The sequence below is a fragment of the Aquarana catesbeiana genome, linkage group LG06 (genome assembly GCF_042186555.1).
Source record: "Aquarana catesbeiana isolate 2022-GZ linkage group LG06, ASM4218655v1, whole genome shotgun sequence".
Taxonomy (NCBI): domain Eukaryota; kingdom Metazoa; phylum Chordata; class Amphibia; order Anura; family Ranidae; genus Aquarana; species Aquarana catesbeiana.
In genome coordinates, this window is record NC_133329.1 from 103,123,746 (window position 1) to 103,147,214 (window position 23,469).

General features: G+C 43.9%; 1 protein-coding gene across 2 annotated transcripts in view; it reads left to right on the top strand.

Moving 5' to 3' along the window:
* CLUAP1 (clusterin associated protein 1) overlaps nt 1-23,469 on the top strand; it is a 238,531-nt gene that overhangs the window by 197,868 nt on the left and 17,194 nt on the right. For both annotated transcript variants that reach the window (XM_073636568.1, XM_073636569.1), the window contains exon 9: nt 17,893-17,965. In XM_073636568.1, the coding sequence (XP_073492669.1) occupies nt 17,893-17,965 (73 nt within the window). The remainder of the gene's footprint in view (nt 1-17,892; nt 17,966-23,469) is intronic.

Genomic DNA, 23,469 nt, shown 5'->3' on the forward strand with positions numbered 1-23,469 from the left:
TTGCTAACCAGCTTACAGTAAATGAGGTAATGTAAAAAGGCATTCATGTTGCAAGGAGTACACAATCACATGCAAGGGCAATTAATGAAAACACTTTGAGGCTTGCATATGATTTGATGATGGAAATCAGCAGAGCTTCTGCTCATTTACTAAAGCACTGGAACAAATGCACTTGTAGAGTGCACATGCATTTTGCAAAGTGCAACATATATTTGCTTTAGACAAATCAACACCACAGAACATTCCAGCAAATTTTAACGAGGGTGGGGGTGGGGGGGTTGTGAAATCTAGATAATTGCTCATTAGCAGCAAACTATTTGGAGTGAGTTTAGGTGGGGGGGGGGGGGTGGGGTTGTGAAATCTAGATAATTGCTCATTAGCAGCAAACTATTTGGAGTGAGTTTAGGTGGGGGGGGGGGGGTGGGGTTGTGAAATCTAGATAATTGCTCATTAGCAGCACACTATTTGGAGTGAGTTTAGGTGGGGGGGGGGGGGGGGTTGTGAAATCTAGATAATTGCTCATTAGCAGCACACTATTTGGAGTGAGTTTAGGTGGGGGGGGGGGGGGGGTTGTGAAATCTAGATAATTGCTCATTAGCAGCACACTAAATACACTCAAACAAAATACATTCCAAATGAGTAGACTAGGTGGATATGTTCCCATCACTTCATGCTGGGAAGGTTATTGAAGGAAAATATACATGCATGACAAAAAATAACAGGAAAAAAATCCAGCATGTGTGAGGATAAAAAGGGGACATTCACACTATATTGCAATGATGGTAAGTAGTGTTTGAAGCAAGAAATACATTATATTATCAAAGATTACATAAAAGAACATGTGATGCTAATAAAAGAAAAATATCTTACCTTAATATAGTCCTTCTGCAGGACCTGTATGATGGCAGAACAGGTCTCTGGGATAATGATCCCCAGAGCCTGGGGGGAGATGCCTGTCGAGAACTTAAGGTCCTGCAGGCTTCTCCCTGTGGCCAAATACCGCAAGGTAGCGACCAGCCTCTGCTCCGGAGTGATGGCTTGCCTCATGCAGGTATCCTGCCTGCTGATATAGGGGGTCAGCAAAGCCAACAAACGGTCAAAAACGGGGTCCGTCATCCGGAGAAAGTTCCTGAAATCCTCAGGATTATTCTCACGGATCTCACGGAGCAAAGGCATGTGACAGAACTGGTCACGCTGAAGCAACCAATTCTTGGTCCATGAACTCCTCCTCGCCCTGTTCATGGACTGGTCTTGGGCTGAAGAATAAACTACAGCACCAAGCACATACAATGCACGAGCTCGACGACGAGTACGTACAGGTAACATGGCTTCAAAACGGTCGGCTGGTCAGAACGCACTAAACAGAACGCACTGAAGAACAGCAAGGCCTGTGAAGAACGACCTGAAAATCAGGAACGAGCGGCCAATAAAACAAAGATTTCTCAATGCCAACTGACCAAACGCACTGAAAAGCAGATACAAACCTCACAAGCACAGACTGAACAACAGTTAAAACGAACTGAAAAATACGAGTCTCACAAGCGCGAATCGTCTCTCACCAAACTTCTACTAACACGAGATAAACACGAGATTAGCAGAAGGAGCCCAAAGGGTGTCGTACGGGCTATTGAACTTCCGTTTTATAGTCTCGTCGGACTTGGTGTACGTCACCGCGTACTAGGCTGTCGTACTTTTGTGTGGTCGTGTGTGTGTAAGTCCGTTCGTAAGAAAGTCTGCCGCAAGTCCGCCGAAGGTATGTCGGAAGTCTGTCGGACAGGCTGTCGGACTTTTGTAGACGAAAAGTCCGACCGTGTGTACGCGGCATAACACTATCCAGATTTTCAAAAAAGTTGTTTCTTTAGTTATACCTTAATTTATTTTTATCAACTTATATCATAACTAAAGGCAGTTTTGTTTTCAATAGAGTTGAGAAGGATTAGAACCCCTGTCAGTTTTTATTGCTGTATGTGCCCACGTTAAGGAAATTCACCCTCTCTATTTGTCCTGTTTTACCAAAATTAAAAGAAAATCCCAAATTCTGGGTTAACACCGGAGCAGTATTGAAGGGGAATTATTCCAATGAGGACACTAGTTCTGGTGACTCCCTGGAATTCCCTCACTTTTGAGGGAATTCCTCTCACTTCCTGTTTTGCCCATAGGACAGGGAGTGAAGGGAAATCTCCTGTATAGGACACAGATGGCAAAAAAAAAAAAAAAAAAATGACAGTGGCTATAATCCTCCCTTACTTCAAAATGGGGGGAAAAAAGTTTTGCTTTTAGTTCTATTTTAAAGGATAACTGAACTTAAAAGAGAAGTATGGGATTTTTTTCACAGTCATACTTACCTAGGTGGATGGAGCATCTGTACCCCACCAGTTCTAACGCTGAGAACCGAGGGATATAACACTGCTGATCGCTCGGTTCTCTCAGCTCCCTGAGTCAGTCACTGCTCTTTGCTCTGCCCCCCTCGCTTACTGGAGTGCTGGGCTGTGGGGAGTCGGGAGCGGCCAGCTCAGGTTCTCAGCGGCTTGGTGAGAGGCTGAGCCGGTTGCTGGTCCAGGCAGTGTGGGTGGATCCCAACTTTATTGTCGTGATCTTTCTTGAGCCTGGACCGAATCTGTGACGTCAGCCAACAGCGGGCTTCAGACTGCTGTCTGCTGAAAACGGGTCACAGGAGTGCAGAACGAACTGTACTCCTGTGATCCATAGGATCCTTTAAAGTAGAATGAATGAACCATATGTTTACATTTTTAAAAGATTAAGGGAAGGTTATAGCTCCCCAGACTTTTTTACAGAGATTTCCCTTCACTTCCTGCCTCATAGCCAAAACAGGAAGTGTGAGGAAATCCTTGGTTGTCACCAGATTTAGTGGAAGATTTCTCTTCTTTTCTTGTTCTGGTGACAACCCAAAATGTAGGGTTTTCTTTTACATCCACTCTTGGTGATAATGGCAAATAGTGAGGGTGAATCTTTCTAAAGGGGACACAGACAGCATTAAAAACCTGTCAAGTGATCAATTTCCTCTTCACTTTACCTAAAAGAACAAAAAGTTTTGCCCTTAGTTATGCGTTTAATTTTATTATTCTCCGTAGTTCCTTGAGCTTCACATATTTTACACTGAAAATGACCATTTTGTATTGCACATGTGCGGAGCTGGCCTATTCATTGCCATGGGAATACTGTACTTCAAGCAACCATTTGAGGTCTCCATGAATACCGCTTCCCTAAAGGAATGAATATGTCCATGACCTACATGTGCATTACAAAGCTGCCATTTTCAGAGGAAAGACAATGAGATGGAGCGGACCTGCACAGTGAAGAGTGCTGAATCGGGACTAAAGGTAAATATAAGACTGGGTTGGCCACACCTGGTGGAGGGTGGGGCAGGTGGTCAAGTAAGTAAAAAAAAAATAATGGTACAGTTGTACTTTAAAATTTACTGGGTGTCAATGCTATTAACAGTCTGGAGCATACTGTATATGTCATTTAGTTGAATTTTCCCATAGTACATACTTACAATTTCAAGTTCAGGAAACTTGAAATTTCCTACTTGCAGTTGGGCTGCACCACAATTGCAAGGGTTGATTACACGTTTAGGTCTAGGGGGCATAAAAAAGAAGATTCACTTACCCGCTCCTCCTATCTGCTAGATCAGTCTACGCAGCGTCTTGTCCCCCATGCTCCGATAGGCTAAGGTCCAGACCTCATTAAGACCAATGTAGTGTCCATAGCCAGGGCATGGGGGTCTGCCAGGGGGAGCAGAAGATGTGGTATAAAAAATGTTTTTACTCTCCCCTAGACCTAAATAAACAGGTAACCTAACTGCAAGGAGGAATTTTAAGATTTTTCTGAGTCAGGCTTTAAGAGACATCATGGACTGTTTTAAAGGGCATAATACAGTGGGTATAGAAAAGAACCCCCCCCCCCCCCCTTTACATTTTCTTTATTTTATTGCTTTGCAGCTTGAAATGAAGACAGTTACAGTTTTTGTTTTATCCAGCTGTATTTACTCAGTGTAACACCAACATGTCAGAAGAAAAAAAAAATCAAAAACACAATCACTGAAAAAGGATCACCCCCCTCCTAAACTTAATCAGGTGTAGATAATCACCTTCTTGATGACAAACAAAGCCATTTGACTTTCAAATGTGATCAGCTGTGGTCATTTTGATTAGCTCAGCATTTAAAGAGCTTTCCTGGAGCATTTCAGTCCCTGGTAGTGCAAATGAAGCAAACAATCAACTATGGGTGACAAGAAACTGTCACCGGGATAAAGCTGTGGACAGGCACAAGTCAGGAGATGGATACATTTTTTTTTTTTAAAGGCTTTATCAATGCCTAGAAGCACATTAAAGTCTATTATTGAGAGGTGGAAGGTATTTGGTTAAACACAGACCCTCCCTGGATAAAGACATTGCTCCAAATTGGATAAAAGAGCCAGGAGGAAACTGGTCAGAGAGGCTACCAAGAGGCCTACAGCAACACTGAAGTAGTTGCAGGAATTTATGACATAGAGTGATCACTGTGTGCATGTGACAACAATATCACAAATTCTCCACAAATGTGGCTTGTATGGAGGGTTTGTAAGAAAAAAGTCACTCCTCAAGAAAGGCCACATGCAGTCACAACTGAGCTTTGCCAAAACGCACCTTGAAGATTCTGAGGCCACACTGAAAAAGATGTTATGGTCAGATGAGACTAAATTTGAATTATTTGGCCTCAATGCCAAACGATATGTCTGGCGGAAATTGAATACCGCTCACCACCCAAATACCACCATTCCTGCAGTAAAGCATGGAGGTGGTAATATCCTGTTATGGGGGTGTTTCTCTGCAGCAGGGACTGGAGCACTTGTCAGAATAGAAGAAAAATGGATGGGACAAAATACTGTCAAATTCTTGAGGAAAATCTGCTGCCCTCTGCCAGAAAGTTGTCGATTGGAAAGAAGGTTTACCAACATGACAATGACCCAAAGCACACAGCACAAAATGACCATACAGCGGTCGAAGTTCAAATTTAATTGAACTTGAGCAGTTCTGCAAAGAAAAGTGGGCAAATATTGCAAAGTCTAGATGTGCAAAGTTTAGTAGAGACATATCCCAACAGACTAATGGCTGTATTTTAAAGAAAAAGGTGGTTCAGCAAAATACTGACAATTTTAAAATATTTCTCTGACATGTTGGTGTTATATCTTTCACTTGGATGTTATAAGTTGTAAATACAGCTGGATAAAACAACAACTGTGTCTGTCTTCATTTCAGGCTGCTAAACAACAAAATGTGATTATTATGGTTGATTCTTTTCTATACACACTGTAATTGCAGTAAACATACAGAAAGTATTCTTAACTTCTTCACAGCCAGCCACTGCATATAAACGGCCTCGTGGGCGTTTTGTCTTTCTGAGTGGACGTTCCTGAATGTCCCTCAAAAGAAGCGCGGGCACGAGAACCACGCGGCCACACAATCCCGATGCGCTCCTGTTCCCCACATCGGCAGGCGGGCTCTGTGATTGGCCTCCTGATCACATGATGGCTGTGCCCTATTACAGTCATCATGTAATGTAAATAGAGAGCCATTGCCAGGCGATCGGCTCTCATTCTCCTCACACAGAGCCTGTCAGTGAGGAGAAGGAGAGCGGATCTGTGCTGTGAGCCAGGGATCAGTGTGTATGAGCTGTTTTTTACAGCTTTTTACACACTGATCACCCAGCTAGTGTTCCCAAAACAGTGTCCTGTCAGTGTCCTCACACAATAAAAAACACCTGTCCCACATCTGTCCCTGTAAAATTATCTGTTACAGTGAACATCTGTCCCAGTGAACATCTGGTGCATATCTGTATGTGATCATCTGCCACGTTTATCCCTGATCATCTGCGCACATCTGTCCGTGATCATATGCACACATCTGGTGCACATCTGTCCGTGAGGACATCTGCCACATCTGTCCGTGTGTAAGAGAAGTCCGGTTGACAAACGTGCATTGGCATGTGGGCGCGGGCACACCAGTGTGTGCACAACGAGAAGCATGTATTGAAGGGACACCATCCAGTACTTAATTAAAAGGAAAGGCTACGGACCAGAAGATAACTCCTGGGAACCAGAATCCAATCTCTAGGCCAAAAGATTGATACGGGCGTTCTTCCAGGCTCACCCTGATAAAATGTTACAAATGGGCATCCGGAAGTTGCCCATTGGAGGCAATGTAAGAGAAGTCCGGTTGACAAACGCGCATTGGGGTGCAGGCACACCAGTGGGTGCACAAGGAGAAGCATGTATTGGCGCATGCATGAGCACGCGCGAACATGAGCAGGTGCGCACGCGCACACACGTGCATGCACTGGCGCCAGACAGCCTATTTAACCACGTGACAACTGGGCACTTAAACCCCCTTCCTAACCAGACCAATTTTCAGCTTTCAGTGCTCTCACACTTTAAATGACAATTACTCAGTCATGCAACATTGTACGTATGTATGAAATTTTTGTCCTTTTTTTCACACAAATAGAGCTTTCTTTTGGTGGTATTTAATCACCGCTGGGTTTTTTATTTTTTGCGCTATAAATCAAAAAAGACTGAAAATTCGATAAAAAAAAAAAAAAAAAATCTTTTTTTTTTGTTAAAATTTATTGGCGAGTATTGGCGAGTATTGACATAGTATTGGCTAATATTGGCAGAGTATTGGGCGAGTATTGACGAGTATTGGCAGAGTTTTGCAGTGTTGCAGAGTATTGCACAGTGTTGCAGAGTATTGCACAGTGTTGCAGAGTGTTGCACAGTGTTGCAGAGTGTTGCAGAGTGTTGCACAGTGTTGCAGAGTATTGCACAGTGTTGCACAGTGTTGCACAGTGTTGCAGAGTATTGCACAGCGTTGCAGAGTATTGCAGCGTATTGCAGTTTTGCAGATTATTTACATTGAGCAGCGCTGTGGGCACTAAACATCCAGCCCACAGCGTGACGCCGGTTTGTTTACATGTGATCGCTCCGTCATTTGATGGAACGATCACGTGGTAAACGGTAGCGATCAGTGGCTATTTACCGTGAAACGGACCCGGCGGTAAAGGATGTTCCCGGGTGCGTGCCCCAGGGGGCGCACGGGAGCAACATTCTGGAATGACGTCCCACGGACGTCCACCCAGAACTAGCCGACCGTGCTGTAGCCATCTTTCGGCTATGGCCCGGTCGGCAAGTGGTTAAACAGAGCAATGGCACATACACATTGCTGAGTGGTCTTTCAGCTTGTTCCTATTAACCTGTGCCTTGATCTGTTCCAATTACCTGTGTTTGACCCGGCTTTACCTGTACCTTCCTTTGGACTTCTGCCTGCCTACGTGTGGCCTTGGCTTGTGTTTGACTTTGCTCCTGTCTCATGTTCCTGTACCTTGCTGCCCGATTGTGTACTGAACCTGGCCTGTATTCTGTCTCTGCTTCAGTCTCACGTTCCTGTACCTGCTCTGCCCGGCTGTTGATGACCCCATGGCTTATGTTCTGGCAACGCTTCTGTCCTCGAGGTGGATGCGTCGGAGAATGCGGTGGGTTCCATCCTGTCACAGCGCCAGGGAACGAAGTCTCTTTTACATCCCATTGTCTTCTTTTCTAGGAAACTCAGCCCCGCAGAGAGGAATTATGATGTGGGAGACCAGGAGTTACTGGCCATAAAGACCGCCCTGGAAGAATGGCGTTACTTGCTGGAAGGAGCAGCTCACCCCATTTTGATCTTTACCGATCACAAAAATCTTGAGTATCTCAGGACAGCCAAACGTCCTCGTCAAGCCAGGTGGGCACTATTCTTCTCCCGCTTCTCCTTCCATATCACCTACAGACCGTGTTCCAAGAATGTCAAGCCTGATGCTCTATCCCGCATGTACCCAGAATAAGGAGAAAAACACCACCAAGCAGACACAATCCTGCCGGCCCAAAGTTCTCTGCTACTACAAGTATACCTGATTACCCAGCTTAAACAGGCATCCACAAGGGATGTTCTGCCACCAGGTGTTTGCCTTGAGGAACAAGAAGGGTTATTTCTGCACAACCAAAAGGTGTTTGTACCCCCAAGTCTGTGTCCCAAGATTCTTAGCCTGTGTCATGATCATACCTTGGCGGGACATTTTGGGGTAATCAATACAATAGAACTAGTGCAACCTTCCTTTTGGTGGCCAGGTTTAAGGTCTGATTGCAAGTATTATGTTGGTATCTGTGGAGTCTGCATCGAAAACAAAAATGACAAGACCAAATCTTGGGGTCTGTTAAGACCTTTACCTATTCCCAAGAGACCCTGGGAAATGATCAATATGAATTTTATTGTTGAGCTTCCCCATCCGAAAGGTTCACTACCATCGTCGTGATCATTGACAGATTAACGAAGAAGGCCCATTTCATTCCTATGTTGGGAACCCCCTCAGCAACGGAGACCGCTCATAACTTCATCAAGGAAGTGGTTAGGCTCCATGGGGTACCCAGCAGCATCATTTTCCAATCAAGGAGTACAATTCACGTTTACGTTCTGGAAAGATCTTTGCAGGATACTAAAGATCGAAACTTGTTTCTCGTCAGCCTATCACCCACAGACAAATGGCCAAACAGAACAAACAAATCAGGCTCTGGAACAGTACCTTCAATGCTTCTCATCCTTTGCCCAAGATGACTGGGCATCACTTTTAACCCTGGCAGAATTCGCATACAATGATGCGGTTCGCTCGGCTACAGGACAAGCCCCATTTTCTGCAAATTATGGTTACTTCCCAGTCTTCCTACCTGACATCTTGCCTGATTCCTCGGTCCCCGCAGTCCAAGAAAGGATAAAGTGCTCTTCAGTCAAATAACAAAGTATTGCAAGATGCCATTTCCAAATCTCAATAAAAAATGATTTCACAGAAAAAGAAGAGGAGACCTGAAGCTTCAAATACCCTGTTTCCCCAAAAAATGAGCCCTACCCCAAAAATAAGACCTAGCGTGAGTTTCTGGGATGGATGCAATATAAGCCCTACCCTGAAAATAAGCCCTAGTTAAAGTCCTGGTAAAATCATATAATCCATTCTGTAAAAAAGATTATATAATGTGCAATGTGTCTCCTTGTGTAATTTTATTGTGGAAAATACCTTTTTTACAGCGCCGTGGGGCGCTCACATGACCCGCTGGAGCTCTTGTCTTCTCCTCCCGGCTGATGTCAGCAGCTTCTCCCTCTGCAGCGCTCAGAGTGGGCTGACGTCAGTGGGGATCGCGGTCTCTCCCTCTGCAGTATTCAGAGCGGGGAAGAAGAGCTCTGGCGAGTCATGTGAGCGCCCAGCAGCGTTGTAAATAAGGTATTTTTCATAATAAAATTACACAAGGAGACACACTGCACATTATATAATATTTTTACAGAAAAGATTACATGATTTTACGAGGTCTTTAAGGTTTATTTTTAGGATTACTGAATTTTACAATGCTGACTTCTGAGCTGATGGGGGGAGGAACTTTTTTTGTGCATACCATAAATAAGACATCCCCTGAAAATAAGCCCTAGTGTGTTATGTGTAGCCAAAATTAATATAAGACCCGGTCTTATTTTCAGGGAAACCTCGGTAGGAGACAAGGTTTGGTTATCCGTTGCCAACTTAAAATTGTCATGTCCATCCAAGAAGCTCGGACCTAGATATATCAGTCCATTTCCTGTTAAGAGCAAATTAATCCAACAGCTTAATAACTTTTACTCCTAGAGACTTACAAGATGCACCCTGTCTTTCACATGTCCTTGCTAAAACCCACAAAGCTAGACCCATTCCCTTGTCGTGAGTCAGGTCCACCAGCACCTACAATAATTGACAGTAATGAGGAATATAAGGTCGAGACAATTGTGGATTGTAGGAAAAGAAGTGTCACCATCCAGTACTTAATTAAATGGGAATGCTACAGACCAGAAGATAACTCCTGAGAATCAGAATCCAATCTCCATGCCAAAAGATTGATACGGGCATTCTTCCAGGCTCACTCCGAAAAAATGTTACAAATGGGCATCCGGAGGTTGCCCATTGGGGGGGGGGCAATGTAAGAGAAGTCCGGTTGACAAACGCGCATTGGCTCGCAGGCGCAGGCACACAGTGTGTGCACAAGGAGAAGCATGTGCACGAGCAGGTACACGCACAGACACGTCCAAGCACTCATGCCAGACAGCCTATTTAAACCGAGCAATGGCACATGCACGTTGCTGAGTGGTCTTACAGCTTGTTCCTGTTAATCTGTACCTTGATCTGTTCCATTTATATGTTTGACCTGGCTTCACCTGTACCTTCCTTTGGACTTCCACCTGCCTACCTGTGTCCTTGGCTTGTGTTTGACTCTGCTCCTGTCTCATGCTCCTGTATCTCACTGCCCGATTGTGTACCAAACCCAGCCCGTATCCTGTCTCCGCTTCAGTCTCACCTTCCAGTACCTGCTCTGCCCGACTGTTGACCCCCTGGCTTATGTTCTGGCAAAGCTTCTACCTGCTGTTCCAGCGGCACAGTGTTCCAGTTTCCAGTACCTGTCCGGTGATCTATGGCCATCCGGTTTCTGTCAAGCCTCAGCTGGTGTCACCTGCTAAACCGGTCCTCGTGCCACTCTGTTTCCTTCACTCCCTGTCATCTCTATCAGGGGTGTGGGACAGGACGTGCAAGAGAAGCCCTCTCTACAGCACGTTTTCCACCAGATACGTGACACTGCGAGAACATCTGCCACATCTGTCTGTGATCATCTGCCACATCTGTCTATGACTATCTGCGCACATCTGTGATCATCTGCGCACATCTGTCCATGATCATCCATCACATCTGTCTGTGTAATCATCTGCACTCATCTCTCTGTGATCATCTGTGCACATCTAGCGAACATCTGTCTGTGATCATCTGCCACATCTGTCTGTGATCATCTGCCACATCTGTGACCATCTCCGCACATCTGTTCGTGATCATCTGTGCACATCTGTCCAGGATCATCTGTCACGTGTCCATGTAATCATCTGTGCTCATCTGTCCGTGATCATCTGCGCACATCTAGCGAACATCTGTCTGTGATCATCTGCCACATCTGTCTGTGATCATCTGCCACATCTGTCTGTGATCATCTGCCACATCTGTCTGTGATCATCTGCCACATCTGTCTGTGATCATCTGCCACATCTGTCCGTGATCATCTTCCACATCTATCTGTGACCATATGCGCACATCTGTTCGTGATCATCTGCGTACATCTGTCCGTGATCATTTGTCACATCTGTCCGTGATCATCTGAGACATCTGTCCATGTAATCATCTGTGCTCATCTGCCCGTGATCATCTGCGCACATCTAGCGAACATCTGTCTGTGATCATCTGCCATATCTGTGATCATCTGTCACATCTGTCTGTGATCATCTGCCACATCTGTAATCATCTGCCACATCTGTCTGTAATCATCTGCGCACATCTGTTCGTGATCATCTTCGCACATCTGTCCGTAATCATCTGCCACATCTGTGTGTGATCATCTGCCACATCTGTCCGTGTGATCATCTGCTAACAGCTGTCCGTGATCATCTGCCACATCTGTCCCAGTGAACATCTGCCACATCTGTCCCAGTGAACCTCTGCCACATCTGTCCCAGTGAACCTCTGCCCGTGATCATCTGTCCATGGTCATCTGTCACATCTGTCCATGGTCATCTGCCACATCTGTCCGTGATCATCTTTGCACATCTGGTGCACGTCTGTCTGATCATCTGTCACATCTGTCCGTGATCATCAGTAATCTGTCAACATGGCTAAAAAATGATTCAGCAGCAAGGAGGCTTTCCATATGCTCCAGAGTATGTCAGACAAGAGTAGCGGGGAGATCTCTCTGTCAGACTTGGATAACGAGTATGAGCCAGTAGAATGCAGTGGCTCTGAAATGGAAACCGAGGAGGACAGAATCCTAACAAAGAGGCTCAAGTGCCTTCAAAAATGTGATAGGTAGTCAGGAAATGAAATGTGTAATTTATGCCTTTAGAACGCCTGACAGTAATACTTGGATGTTGGGCCTCTGTATGTGGCCAGTCTGTGGAAAAGTCTCACATGTGGTATCGCCATACTCAGGAGTAGCAAAATGTATTTTGTGGTGTATTTTTTGCTATGTACATGCTATGTTTTAGAAATATCTTATTTTGATTTTCTTTCCACATTTTCCATAAACTTGTAGAAAAAATTACATGTTCAAAAGACTCATTATGCCTAATAGAATATACATTTGGGTGTTTTCTTTCCCAAATGGGGTAGTTTTGTGGGTAATTCTATTGTCTTGGTGCTCCAGGGCCTTCAAAAATGTGATAGGTCGTCAGTAAATTAAATATGTAGTTTATGCCTTTAGAATGCCTGATGGTGCTCCCTGTATGTTGGGCCTCTGTATGTGGCCAGGCTTTGGAAAAGTCTCACACATGTGGTATCACCATACTCAGGAGGAATGTATTTTGGGGTGTAATTTTTGCTATGTACATGCTATGTGTTAGAAATATCTTATAAATTGACAACTTTGTGTAAACAAAAGTTTTCATTTTCTTTCCACATTTTCCAAAAACTTGTGGATCAAATGACACGGTCAAAAGACTCATTATACCTCATAGAATATACATTGAGGTGTTTGCTTTCTAAAATGGGGTCGTTTTGTGGGTAATTCCACTGTACTGGTGCTCCATGTCCTTTAAAAATGTGATAGGTAGTCAGGAAACTAAATGTGTTCTTTATGCTCCTAGAACACCTAGCGGTGCTCCCTGCATGTTGGGCCTCTGTATGTGGGCAGGCTGTGGAAAAGTCTCACAAATGTGGTATCGCCATACTCAGGAGGAGCAGCAGAATATATTTTTGGGTGTATTTGCAAGTTTATTTATGCCATGTGTGAGAAATAACTTGTTAATATGACAATTTTGTGGAGGGGAAAAAAAAATCTTAATTTTCCAAACTATTGTGGGCCAAAAATTGCAGCTTCAAGAAAATCACTATGCTTCTTACTAAATACCTTGGACTGTCATCTTTACAAAAAGGGGTAATTTAGGGGGTATTCATACTGTTCTGATATTTTAGGGCCTCAAGAATTTAGTACATCAGGATTGATCAATTTATAGTGATATGTAGCATAGCTTGTAGACACTATAACTTTCACAAAACCAATTATTATACACCTATCAGCATTTTTTTTTTACAAAAGACGTGGTAGAATACATTCTATGAAGAAATTTGATTTTATCGGATTCCTTTTAAAATAAAGTAGAAAATATTGTCTTTTTTGCTTATATCGCAAAATATAAAAAGTGGTGAATAAATACCTCCCAAAGAAAGCTCTGTTTTTGTGAACAAAATGATAAAAATGTCCTTTGGGTACAGTGTAGCATGACTGAGTAATTGTCATTCAAAGTGCAAGAGCACAGAAAGCTGAAACTTGGTCTGGGAAGGAAGGTGGTGAAAGTGCCCAGTATTGAGGTGGTTAATAGTCTCTACATGTTGTTTTTTTCCAGCCCTTCAGTCAAGGTAGGGGTTCCCTTAAAAGCAGAAACCCACACAATTTTTTTTTTTTAGTTTGGGTTGTACAAGGCAAGGTTCGATCAGCTAAACAGTGTTTTCTGTTCTTCAGACCCTTCTCCTAACCCTCTGCATCTCTCCAATAGCTGTTGTCTGGCTTTTTAGCTGAGCTACTGTTGTCACAGCCAAAGTGAATTCTCTTTACATTCCTATTGAGAATTCACTGGATCAGCCTTTCTCAACCTTTTTAACTCAGGGGCAGTGGCGTATCCAAGGTATGGCAGGCATGGCAAGTGCCATGGGCGCCTTGGGTGGGGGGGGGGCGGCAAAAAAGCCGCTCCCTGCACGAAAAAAAAAAATCACACTCGTCCTCTTGCGGCCGCCTCCCGCACTAATATAGCCCCCGGCAGCGGCACGGCACCTCATTTGCAAGTAGCTACTTGGCCTGGCAGTGGGGAGGGGAGCGACAGACACCCCCATGCTTGCCCATTAATGTGACTGTCCAGAGCTGGTCTACCCTTCGTAACTGTCAGAGGCGGAGCCTAAAGCTCCGCCTACCCACCTCTGCACAGCATCATCTTCTCCCCGAGCTTGAGCCGGTGGCATTTCTCGACAGGACACCGGGTCTGTGACGTGAGGTCGGTGAGGAGGAAAACTGGCTGGAGAAGAGAGGCGACTTGGAAAATTGGATGAAGGGGAACCCCCAGGCAGTAGGTACTACACAACGATCTTATCATCATCATCATGTGCATGTGTGCCAGTGCCAACTGCCAAGCAGCCATTCAAATATAGTGCTCAATATGGATTAAATAAATTATAATAATGCATAGCCATAGATATCATAAATAAAGTGATTTGTGCAAGTAGTACCTGCTGTTGCACAAATCACTTTATAACACTTTATTTATGATATCTATGGCTATGTATAATTATAATTATATATTTAATCCATATTGAGCACTATATTTGATTGGCTGCTGGCTTCTGCTTGGGAGTGGGCCTGGCACATGATGACTTAGGCTACTTTCACACTGGGTCAGTGCACCGCCGGTGGTAAAATGGCGCTAATTTTAGAGGCGCTGTACCTTCATTTTTGCGGTGCTATTTGGCCGCTAGCGGGACGCTTTTAACCCTCGCTAGCAGCCGAAAAAGGGTTAAAACTGTCCGCAAAGCGCCGCTGCAGCGGCGCATTGCCGGCGGTGCTGCCCATTGATTTCAATGGGCAGGTGCGCTTCAGGAGCGGTGTATACAGCGCTCCTACAGTGCCTCAAAGATGCGGCTAGCAGGACTTTTTTGACCATCCTGCCAGCGCACCGCTCCAGTGTGAAGGTCCTCGGGGCTTTCACACTGGAGTGAGAGGAGCGGCTCTTTCAGGGTGCTTTGCAGGCGCTATTTTTAGCTCTATAGCGCCTGCAAAGTGCCCCAGTGTGAAAGTAGCCTTAAAGTCATCATCATGTGCGATTGTGCGTGTGTGCCAAGTAGACGGGGCCGCTGGTGATCCTACTTCCTCTCTCCCTCTGTACAGTGTCAGAGGCGCTGGCGCAGCAGTGGCAGAGGACTGTATCCAATATGAAGGAAGGGAAAGGAAACATCCCCTGCGCCACTGCGTGTCCCTGATCATCACAGAGTGTGACCTGTCTGTGTACCACCGTGCACAGTCACGTCGTCACCATCTCTGATGTTCCGCTTTGCCTTTATGTCCAGTGCTGTGCCCGTATGCCACATGATCCGCCCCCATTGGGGGCCGCTATCTCTCCCTCCTGCTAAGTGCCCATACACTGCACGATTCCTCCGCCACCCCCCCACTCCCGCATCATGGAGACTCAGACCGCTCTCCCACCTGACCTGGTCTGTCCTAAACTATGACAGGCATCAGTTGAGTCACTGGCGGCGATTCGGGCTTGGTGACAGGTCAGGTGGAGCCTGCTTGGACTCACCGAGGCGGGCTGCATTTAAATTTGTTAGTTCCTCGCACTGGCAGCAGCACGGACAGTTTTCACTGTCACTGAGAGTCTCAGACTGCATTATTGCATGTACATGTATACAGATATAGTGTATAATGAGCTGCCAATTTGTGTATACCAAGGGGTCCCCCCCAGTAAGGCCACATTTATGGGTGCTGATGCTACCGCATTTATGGGTGCTGGTAAGGCTGAATTTATGGGTGCTGATGTTACTACATTTATGGGCGCTGATGTTACTACATTTATGGGCGCTGATATTACTACATTTATGGGTGCTGATATTACTACATTTATGGGTGCTGATGTTACCGCATTTATGGGTGCTGGTAAGGCCGAATTTATGGGTGCTGATGTTACTACATTTATGGGTGCTGATGTTACCGTATTTATGGGTGCTGATGTTACTACATTTATGGGTGCTGATGTTACCTCATTTATGGGTGCTGATGTTACCGCATTTATGGGTGCTGATGTTACCGCATTTATGGGCGCTGATGTTACCTCATTTATGGGCGCTGATGTTACCTCATTTATGGGTGCTGATGTTACCACATTTATGGGTGCTGATGTTACCACATTTATGGGTGCTGATGTTACCACATTTATGGGTGCTGATGTTACCACATTTATGGGTGCTGATGTTACTACATTTATGGGTGCTGATGTTACCGCATTTATGGGTGCTGATGTTACCGCATTTATGGGTGCTGATGTTACCACATTTATGGGTGCTGATATTACCGCATTTATGGGTGCTGATGTTACCGCATTTATGGGTGCTGATGTTACTACATTTATGGGTGCTGATGTTACCACATTTATGGGTGCTGATATTACCACATTTATGGGTGCTGATGTTACCGCATTTATGGGTGCTGATGTTACTACATTTATGGGTGCTGATGTTACCACATTTATGGGTGCTGATGTTACCACATTTATGGGTGCTGATGTTACCGCATTTATGGGTGCTGATGTTACTACATTTATGGGTGCTAATGTTACCTCATTTATGGGCGCTGATGTTACCTCATTTATGGGCGCTGATGTTACCTCATTTATGGGCGCTGATGTTACCTCATTTATGGGTGCTGATGTTACTGCATTTATGGGTGCTGATGTTACTACATTTATGGGTGCTGATGTTACCTCATTTATGGGTGGTGATGTTACCGCATTTATGGGTGCTGATGTTACCTCATTTATGGGTGCTGATGTTACCTCATTTATGGGTGCTGATGTTACCTCATTTATGGGTGCTGATGCTACCGCATTTATGGGTGCTGACATTACTGCATTTATGGGTGCTGACATTACTGCATTTATGGGTGCTGGTAAGGCCGCATTTATGGGTGCTGGTAAGGCCGCATTTATCTTTTGACAGGGGCGCAGTTTCAGTGCTTGCCATAGGCGCCATTTTCACTAGATACGCCTCTGCTCAGGGGAACCCTTGAAATACCTTTACAGTCTCAGGGAACACCTCCTAAAATTACTGTATCTACAGCTCCTGATATATTATTGTGAATACGCCTTACACTTGTAGTCATTAAGAAGAATTACCGACTTACAGATAGATAAAAAGATCAAGGGTATCAGTAGGAACTTATCTGAGAGGCAGAAATTGCTCATTGCTCAAGGAACCCCTAGCAACCTCTGGAGGAACCCTGGTTGAGAAACTCTATATTCGATTATAGTACGCACGGTCAGACTTTTCAGCTACAAAAGTCCGACAGCCCGTCCGACAGACTTTCGACGGACTTTTGGCGGACTTTCAACAGACTTTCTAACGACCGGACTGCCTACACACGATCACACCAAAGTCCGACGGATTCATACGTGATGACGTACACCGTACTAAAATAAGGAAGTTGATAGCCAGTAGCCAGTAGCCAGTAGCCAATAGCTGCCCTAGTGTGGGTTTTTGTCCGTCCGACTAGCATACAGACGAGCGAATTTCTGGGTCCGGCGGAGTTACGATTTAAAGATTTGAAGCATGTTCCACATCTAAAGTTTATCAGATTTGCGGCTGGAAAAGTCAGCTGAAAGTCCGGGGAAGCCCACACACGATCGGATTGTCCACTGGACTTGGTCCGTCAGCGTCCGTCGGACTTTTGTAGCTGAAAAGTCTGACCGTGTGTACGCGGCATAAGGGTTTAGCTCATAATCTTCATTCTTCACCTGCAAAACTTTTTTCACTTTTGAATGGAGCTCTCTGTTAGTTTTTCAAGCATTGAAGTGCACACAGAGATCAGGGAATGTCAGTTTTCCTTCACAGTTCAAAGCCGTTATTGATGTAGTAAGACATTCTGTATTATTGATATGGTGGGGGCTAGAGTTTTTTCTAATCAGTACAGTGTGGAACATCTTGGCACATCTACCATAATGTATAGTAATAATACATTATTCCTGTTAGATGTCTGATAGTGATACCTGCTGTGTCTTGTAGGAGGCAGAGAACACACTGAGGCTGATGCAGAACAAGCTGAGAGAAGAGGAGAACAGACAGCACAAGGCCGCAAGTAAGTGTGTGTCCACAGAGGAATAAAAAAAAAAAATAAAGTTTCACTTTTGATTCAGGATTCCCATAATAAAACTAAAGTTTTATTTAGTAGTAGTAGAAAGTAGTATAAAGTGTTCAACAGGAGTTTTTTTAAATACAATAGTCTTATAGCATTTAATACCAGAACTGGGATGATCCCTTCACTACATGAAGAGAAGAACAGAAGAGAGGTTGTGACAATCTTCTGCATTAAAAACAAATTTAAATGAAAAAATATATATTGATTTATCTTTGTTATGTTTTTTTTTTAAGTTGTAAATCTCAGACATGAAACATGAACAAAGGATATCCCTCTGTAGTGTATATGTGTTTCAATTATGAGCACTAAGTGTCATTTCTGTCTGCTGCTTCATTCCTCTGCTATCTGCATGAATCACTTCTGACAAGTTTTCCTGACATCAAAAGCAAAATGGTGATGGGAGGGAGCTCCAGCTGATTGACAGCCTCAGCTCTGTTCCTATGTGCTGTGTGAAGGGGGAGTGTCTCTTCCCTCCAATCAGCTGTCAGGGCTCCCCTCACTGAGCTCTGCAGAGTGTAACTTCAGCTCTTCGTCCCCTTTTTTCGGAAACGCTCAAACAACCTTTATAAATTCTGGACTTTGAAAAGATGTAGAGAAGACTGCAGATAAACAGGTAAAACTTTTATGTAGGACGACTTATTTCATCTCTGTCTTTTGAAAGTACTTCAAAATTTTGTTTGCTTTTATCATTCGATCTTGGAGTGAATAATGAAGGAAAACCACTGTTATTCATTAGTTTGATAAAAATTTCCATTCCGCTGCTTCTAATTTTCTCAGCACTAGGATTAAAAATGAATGTCGAGTTGACCCCACTAACAATTAGAAAATTGGTCAAGTGTTCTTAAAACAAAGATTCTGAAAAAAAATTCTAGTAGTGTACGGCCAGCTTTAGAGGTGCAGACTGAGGAATGGCAGCGGGAGATGATGGTATGAGAAGAATTTATAAAGATTTCAGTTTTGTTTAGTTTTAGCCTGTTGGGAAATTTCATCCTTTTTCTTGTCCCAGTTAGTTGGTCATTGGGACAGGAAGTAAAGAGAAATTTAAGAACATTTCAGTAGTAAGTGCATGATTTTAGTAAACTGGAGAAGGCTAGAGCCTGTATCTGCTCTTTATTGCTGAATATATTCCTGTTGGAGATTTCCACTCACTTCCTATTCCGGTGACCGTGTACTCTCTGAAACAGGAATTGAGGGAAAACCTCTGTAGTCCCAGACCATGTAGGGATACATTTTGGCTGATTCAAGCCTTAGCTGCTCAAGAGATAAAATTATTAAAACATATGTAAACATTATAAGCATTAAACTGGTTCTAAAGGTAAAACCTTTTTTACTTTGATGCATTCCCTGCAATACCATTGCACAGAACAGGTAAGTAAAATATGTTTTTTTTTATTTTAAAAAATTGCTTTAACCACTTGCCACAAATCACCGTAGCTGTACGTCGGTACTTTGACGCTAAATACTGTTGTTATGGTAGCAGCTAGCTGCCATAACCCCAGTATTTTCAGCAACGGCGGGCGGTCCTCTTTAGGATAAAAGTGGTCTCTGCTGCGGATTCTCCAGAAGATCACTTTTATCGGGGGAGGGCCCCTCCCGCCGCGCTCCGGTCGTCTCTGCCGCATACCGGAGCCGTTGGTAGCGGCAGAGATGATCGCGTCCTCTCCCCTGACAGGCCTGGAGCCGAGTGAGGGAAAGATGGCCCCCACTCAGCTCCATAACATTGGATGTTGGAAGCGACATTAAACATCACTTCCGCCCAATTGTCTTAAAGGGGAAACTATTATTATTATTTTTTTTAAAAGACATTTCATTTTCTTTCATTTTTTTTTAATAGTCCTTAAGTGTAAATGTGAGATCTGAGGTCTTTTTGACCCCAGATCTCACATTTAACCCTTTCACTGCCAAGTCCGTACGCTGTACAGACCTACAGAAGTGCCCACAGGTGGCCAAGTCACTACAGCATACGGCCTCCTTTCTCCCTCTCCTGTAAGCTTATGGTCACTTCAATGACCATAAGCTTATATCAGAATTGTTCAGCAGACTCTGCTGAACAACTCTATAACCCTGATCAGTGGGTTACAACCCACTGATCAGAGTTATTAACCCCTAATGTGACTGTTCAGATGTGTCTCCCACCTGCCAGTCAGATCACCCCCAAATGCCCCCCCTCCCCTCCTTCTGCCTGCAGCTTCTCCCTGCACAGATCACTGTGATCTGTCAGGCTGTGGAGCGTGGTGGGGGGGTGAAGTTGGGGCTTGGGGGGGGGCTTAGTAAATGTGTTTACTAAACCCCCCCCTCTGTAGAAGAGAGGGAGCATGCAGCAATCACTACTGATGTGCACACTGACAGCTGATATATTGTAACTGCGAGTGTTAAAATGTATCAGTCATTTTCTGAATGAATGGAATCTCTATACATATTCCTCATTCATTCAAGTAAACTGATACAAAGAAAATGGACTTCAGTCCCTTTCTCTTTCTCAAAAAAAGAGATATGGGGGTCTGTTTAGACCTCTGATATCTCACCAAAGACCCCCCCCCTTTCAAAAAAAAACAAAAAACAAAAAAAGGACTGTAAAAAAAATTGAAAAAAAACAAAAAAAAACAAAAACATAGTAAGATCCCCCCCAGGCCCGCCTGCACTCACCCCTCTACGTTGACGGTTGTCGTCTCCCCCCCCCCTCCCCCGCACTCACCCCTCTATGGTGATGGTTGTCCCACACTCACCCCTCCACGAATACCTCCGCTTCTCTTCCCGGCCGACCCGCTCCATCCTGATTGGCCAGGAGGAGAAGCCGGAGGACAATAGCAAATATTAATTCGCTAGTGTCACAAGTGGGTGGGTTCAGGATGCAATGCTCTGTGCCCCAAGCCCAACCTTTTTCAAGCCAATTAGAGCCTCAGACTCTAATAATGTGGCTTGAAAAAAAAAACTCATACAAACGTATGAGTCTGGCGCCCTGCAGGGGAGCGGCGCCACTTATGGACCGGCCGCTCCTGGTAAGACCCCTTTCACATGGAGCGGACTCTGTCAAGCAGATCCTCCTGCTCAGCGGAGGATCTATCTGCTGATCCCTGCTGAGCATGCGGATGACAGGTCCATGTCCGCTCCGCTGATGCAGAGCATACACGGATACAGCTCATTATTCTCTATGGGACAGTCGGATGGAAACAGACCGCCTGTCCATATAGATGGGGAATGGAATCCCCATCCGTCTGTTTTTAGCGGACTGGCATCGGATGCAGGCAGGTGTAAATGGAGACATGTCCATTTACATCAGCCTCTCCATAGAGAACAATGGATGGTCCAATTGGGCCCGCCTGAAAAACAGATAGGCAGAACCAATTGGTGTGCTTGTGTGAAAAGGGGCCTAAGGCCTTGTTCACACAGGGCATACACAGGTGTTTTGTGCTCTGTGCAGGCAGTCCCATTGATGTCATTTGGGATGTAGCAAATGCACGAACAGAGCCATTGCCCCCAATTTTACATCCATGTAGGTCCGCATGCATGTCCCTGAACTCACACTGTCTGCATTCAGGGTCATGTACCCACACCCCCACAGATGTCAGATTGGGAACAGCAGCTATGCCTGTGCAGCCGTTGCATCCCAGTTGACATAAATGGGACTGCCTGTACGGGGATGCACGGAACCACCTGTGCATCCCTGTGTGGGTAAACATGGCCCCCCATGGGCGTACACTTTAGTATGCCACATGTAAACGATGCTTTAGTACTAATTTAGCAGGAATTTTGTAAGTTACGTTGTGTTTATGTGCAATATTAATGATTTTAGTGTATTCTTAGTGAAAATAGCAATGTGAACATTTGTGCAATTATTGCGGGGCCCAAAAAATCTGTAGCACTTTTTTTTTTATTATACAGATCATGTGCTTTTAGAAAATGTCTAGTTTGAGGGTTTTTTTCAAATTCTGAAAGCTGTAAAAGGAAAATGAAAACCTCCTGATTTTTTGAGAAATTTTTGGGTATGTTGGATTTTCACCATTTTGCAAAAAAAAGCGCAATTTAACATTTACAAATATTTGTTGGTTATTAACTCCATACAGGTTTATCTTTTATATTTAGTAGGGATTTAGCAGGAATTTTGTAAAATTAGCTGTGTTTTTATCTGCTAATAATGGTTTTAGTGTATCTTTTGCAAATATATTGGTTTGATAAACATTTGCGCAAATACTGCAGGGTCTAAAAAGTCTGTAGCAACTTCTTTTTATTCTAGAGGTCATATGCTTTCAGAAAATATATGGTTTTGGGGGTCTTTCTCTAATTCTGAAAGCTGTTAGGGAAAAATGAAAACCTTCAGATTTTTAGAGAAATTTGGATATTTATACTTTTGCGTCTGTTCAATTTTCACCATTTCGCAAAAAGGTGCAATTTAAAAGTTACAAATATTTGTTATTTATTAACTCAGTACAGATTAAGCTTTTACATTTAGTAGGAATTTTGTAAAAATTTGCTGTGTTTTTATCTGCTAATAATGGTTTTAGTGTATTTTTTGCAAATATATTGGTTTGATAAACATTTGCGCAAATACCGCGGGGTCTAAAAAATTAGTAGCACCTTCTTTTTTTCTTCTACTGATCATGTGCTTTCAGAAAATATATATAGTTTGGGGGGTATTTCACAAATTCTGAAAGCTATAAGTGAAAAATAAAAAAGCAAAGGAACAATTGCAAAAATGGTCTGGCCACCTGAGTGTACAAAATGGAGCACAGGGCCTGGCAGCGAAAGGGTTAGGAGGTCCTGTCATGCTTTTTTTTTTATTACAAGGGATGCTTACATTCCTTGTAATAGGAATAAAGGTGACCCAAAAGTATTATTTTTTTTTAACAGGACAGTGTAAAAATAAAAACTTAAAAGTAAAATAAATAATAATGAAAAAAAACCTTTAAAACGCCCCATCCTGCCAAGCTCCTCTGTAACTCAAAATTGGTAACCTGTACACAATTTTTAACGTCAAGTGAGATGATGGAAACAAGGAGGAAAATTGCTACGCTAAACCCCTCTAGTTGAAGCTGCTGACACTAAACAAAGTCCAAACAAATAATATCTAAAAAGTGCAGCGCTGAAAAAAACACCATAACGGTGTATGTGAATAACTCATATAGGAAAGTGCTGAAAACACAAATCAATATACAAAGTAAAAATACATAATAACCATGACATGAAAGTCCAATCACTGAGTGACAGAATATGAAAAACTTCTTAAGGTATGTGTCCAAGTGGAAGGACTGTGGTCAATTCCTCAGTGACAAATGAAGTGATGCAATCACAGAAGTAGCTGTAAGGTACATTCAACACAGGATAGGCATTCGTCTGATGGAAAATTGTAGATAAATACTTCTTACCAGACAAGGTGGACCCACCTGTCATACGACAGTGGGTCAATCAGGCTTATATCGGCCGAAGCCAGATGGTCATCGGAAGAA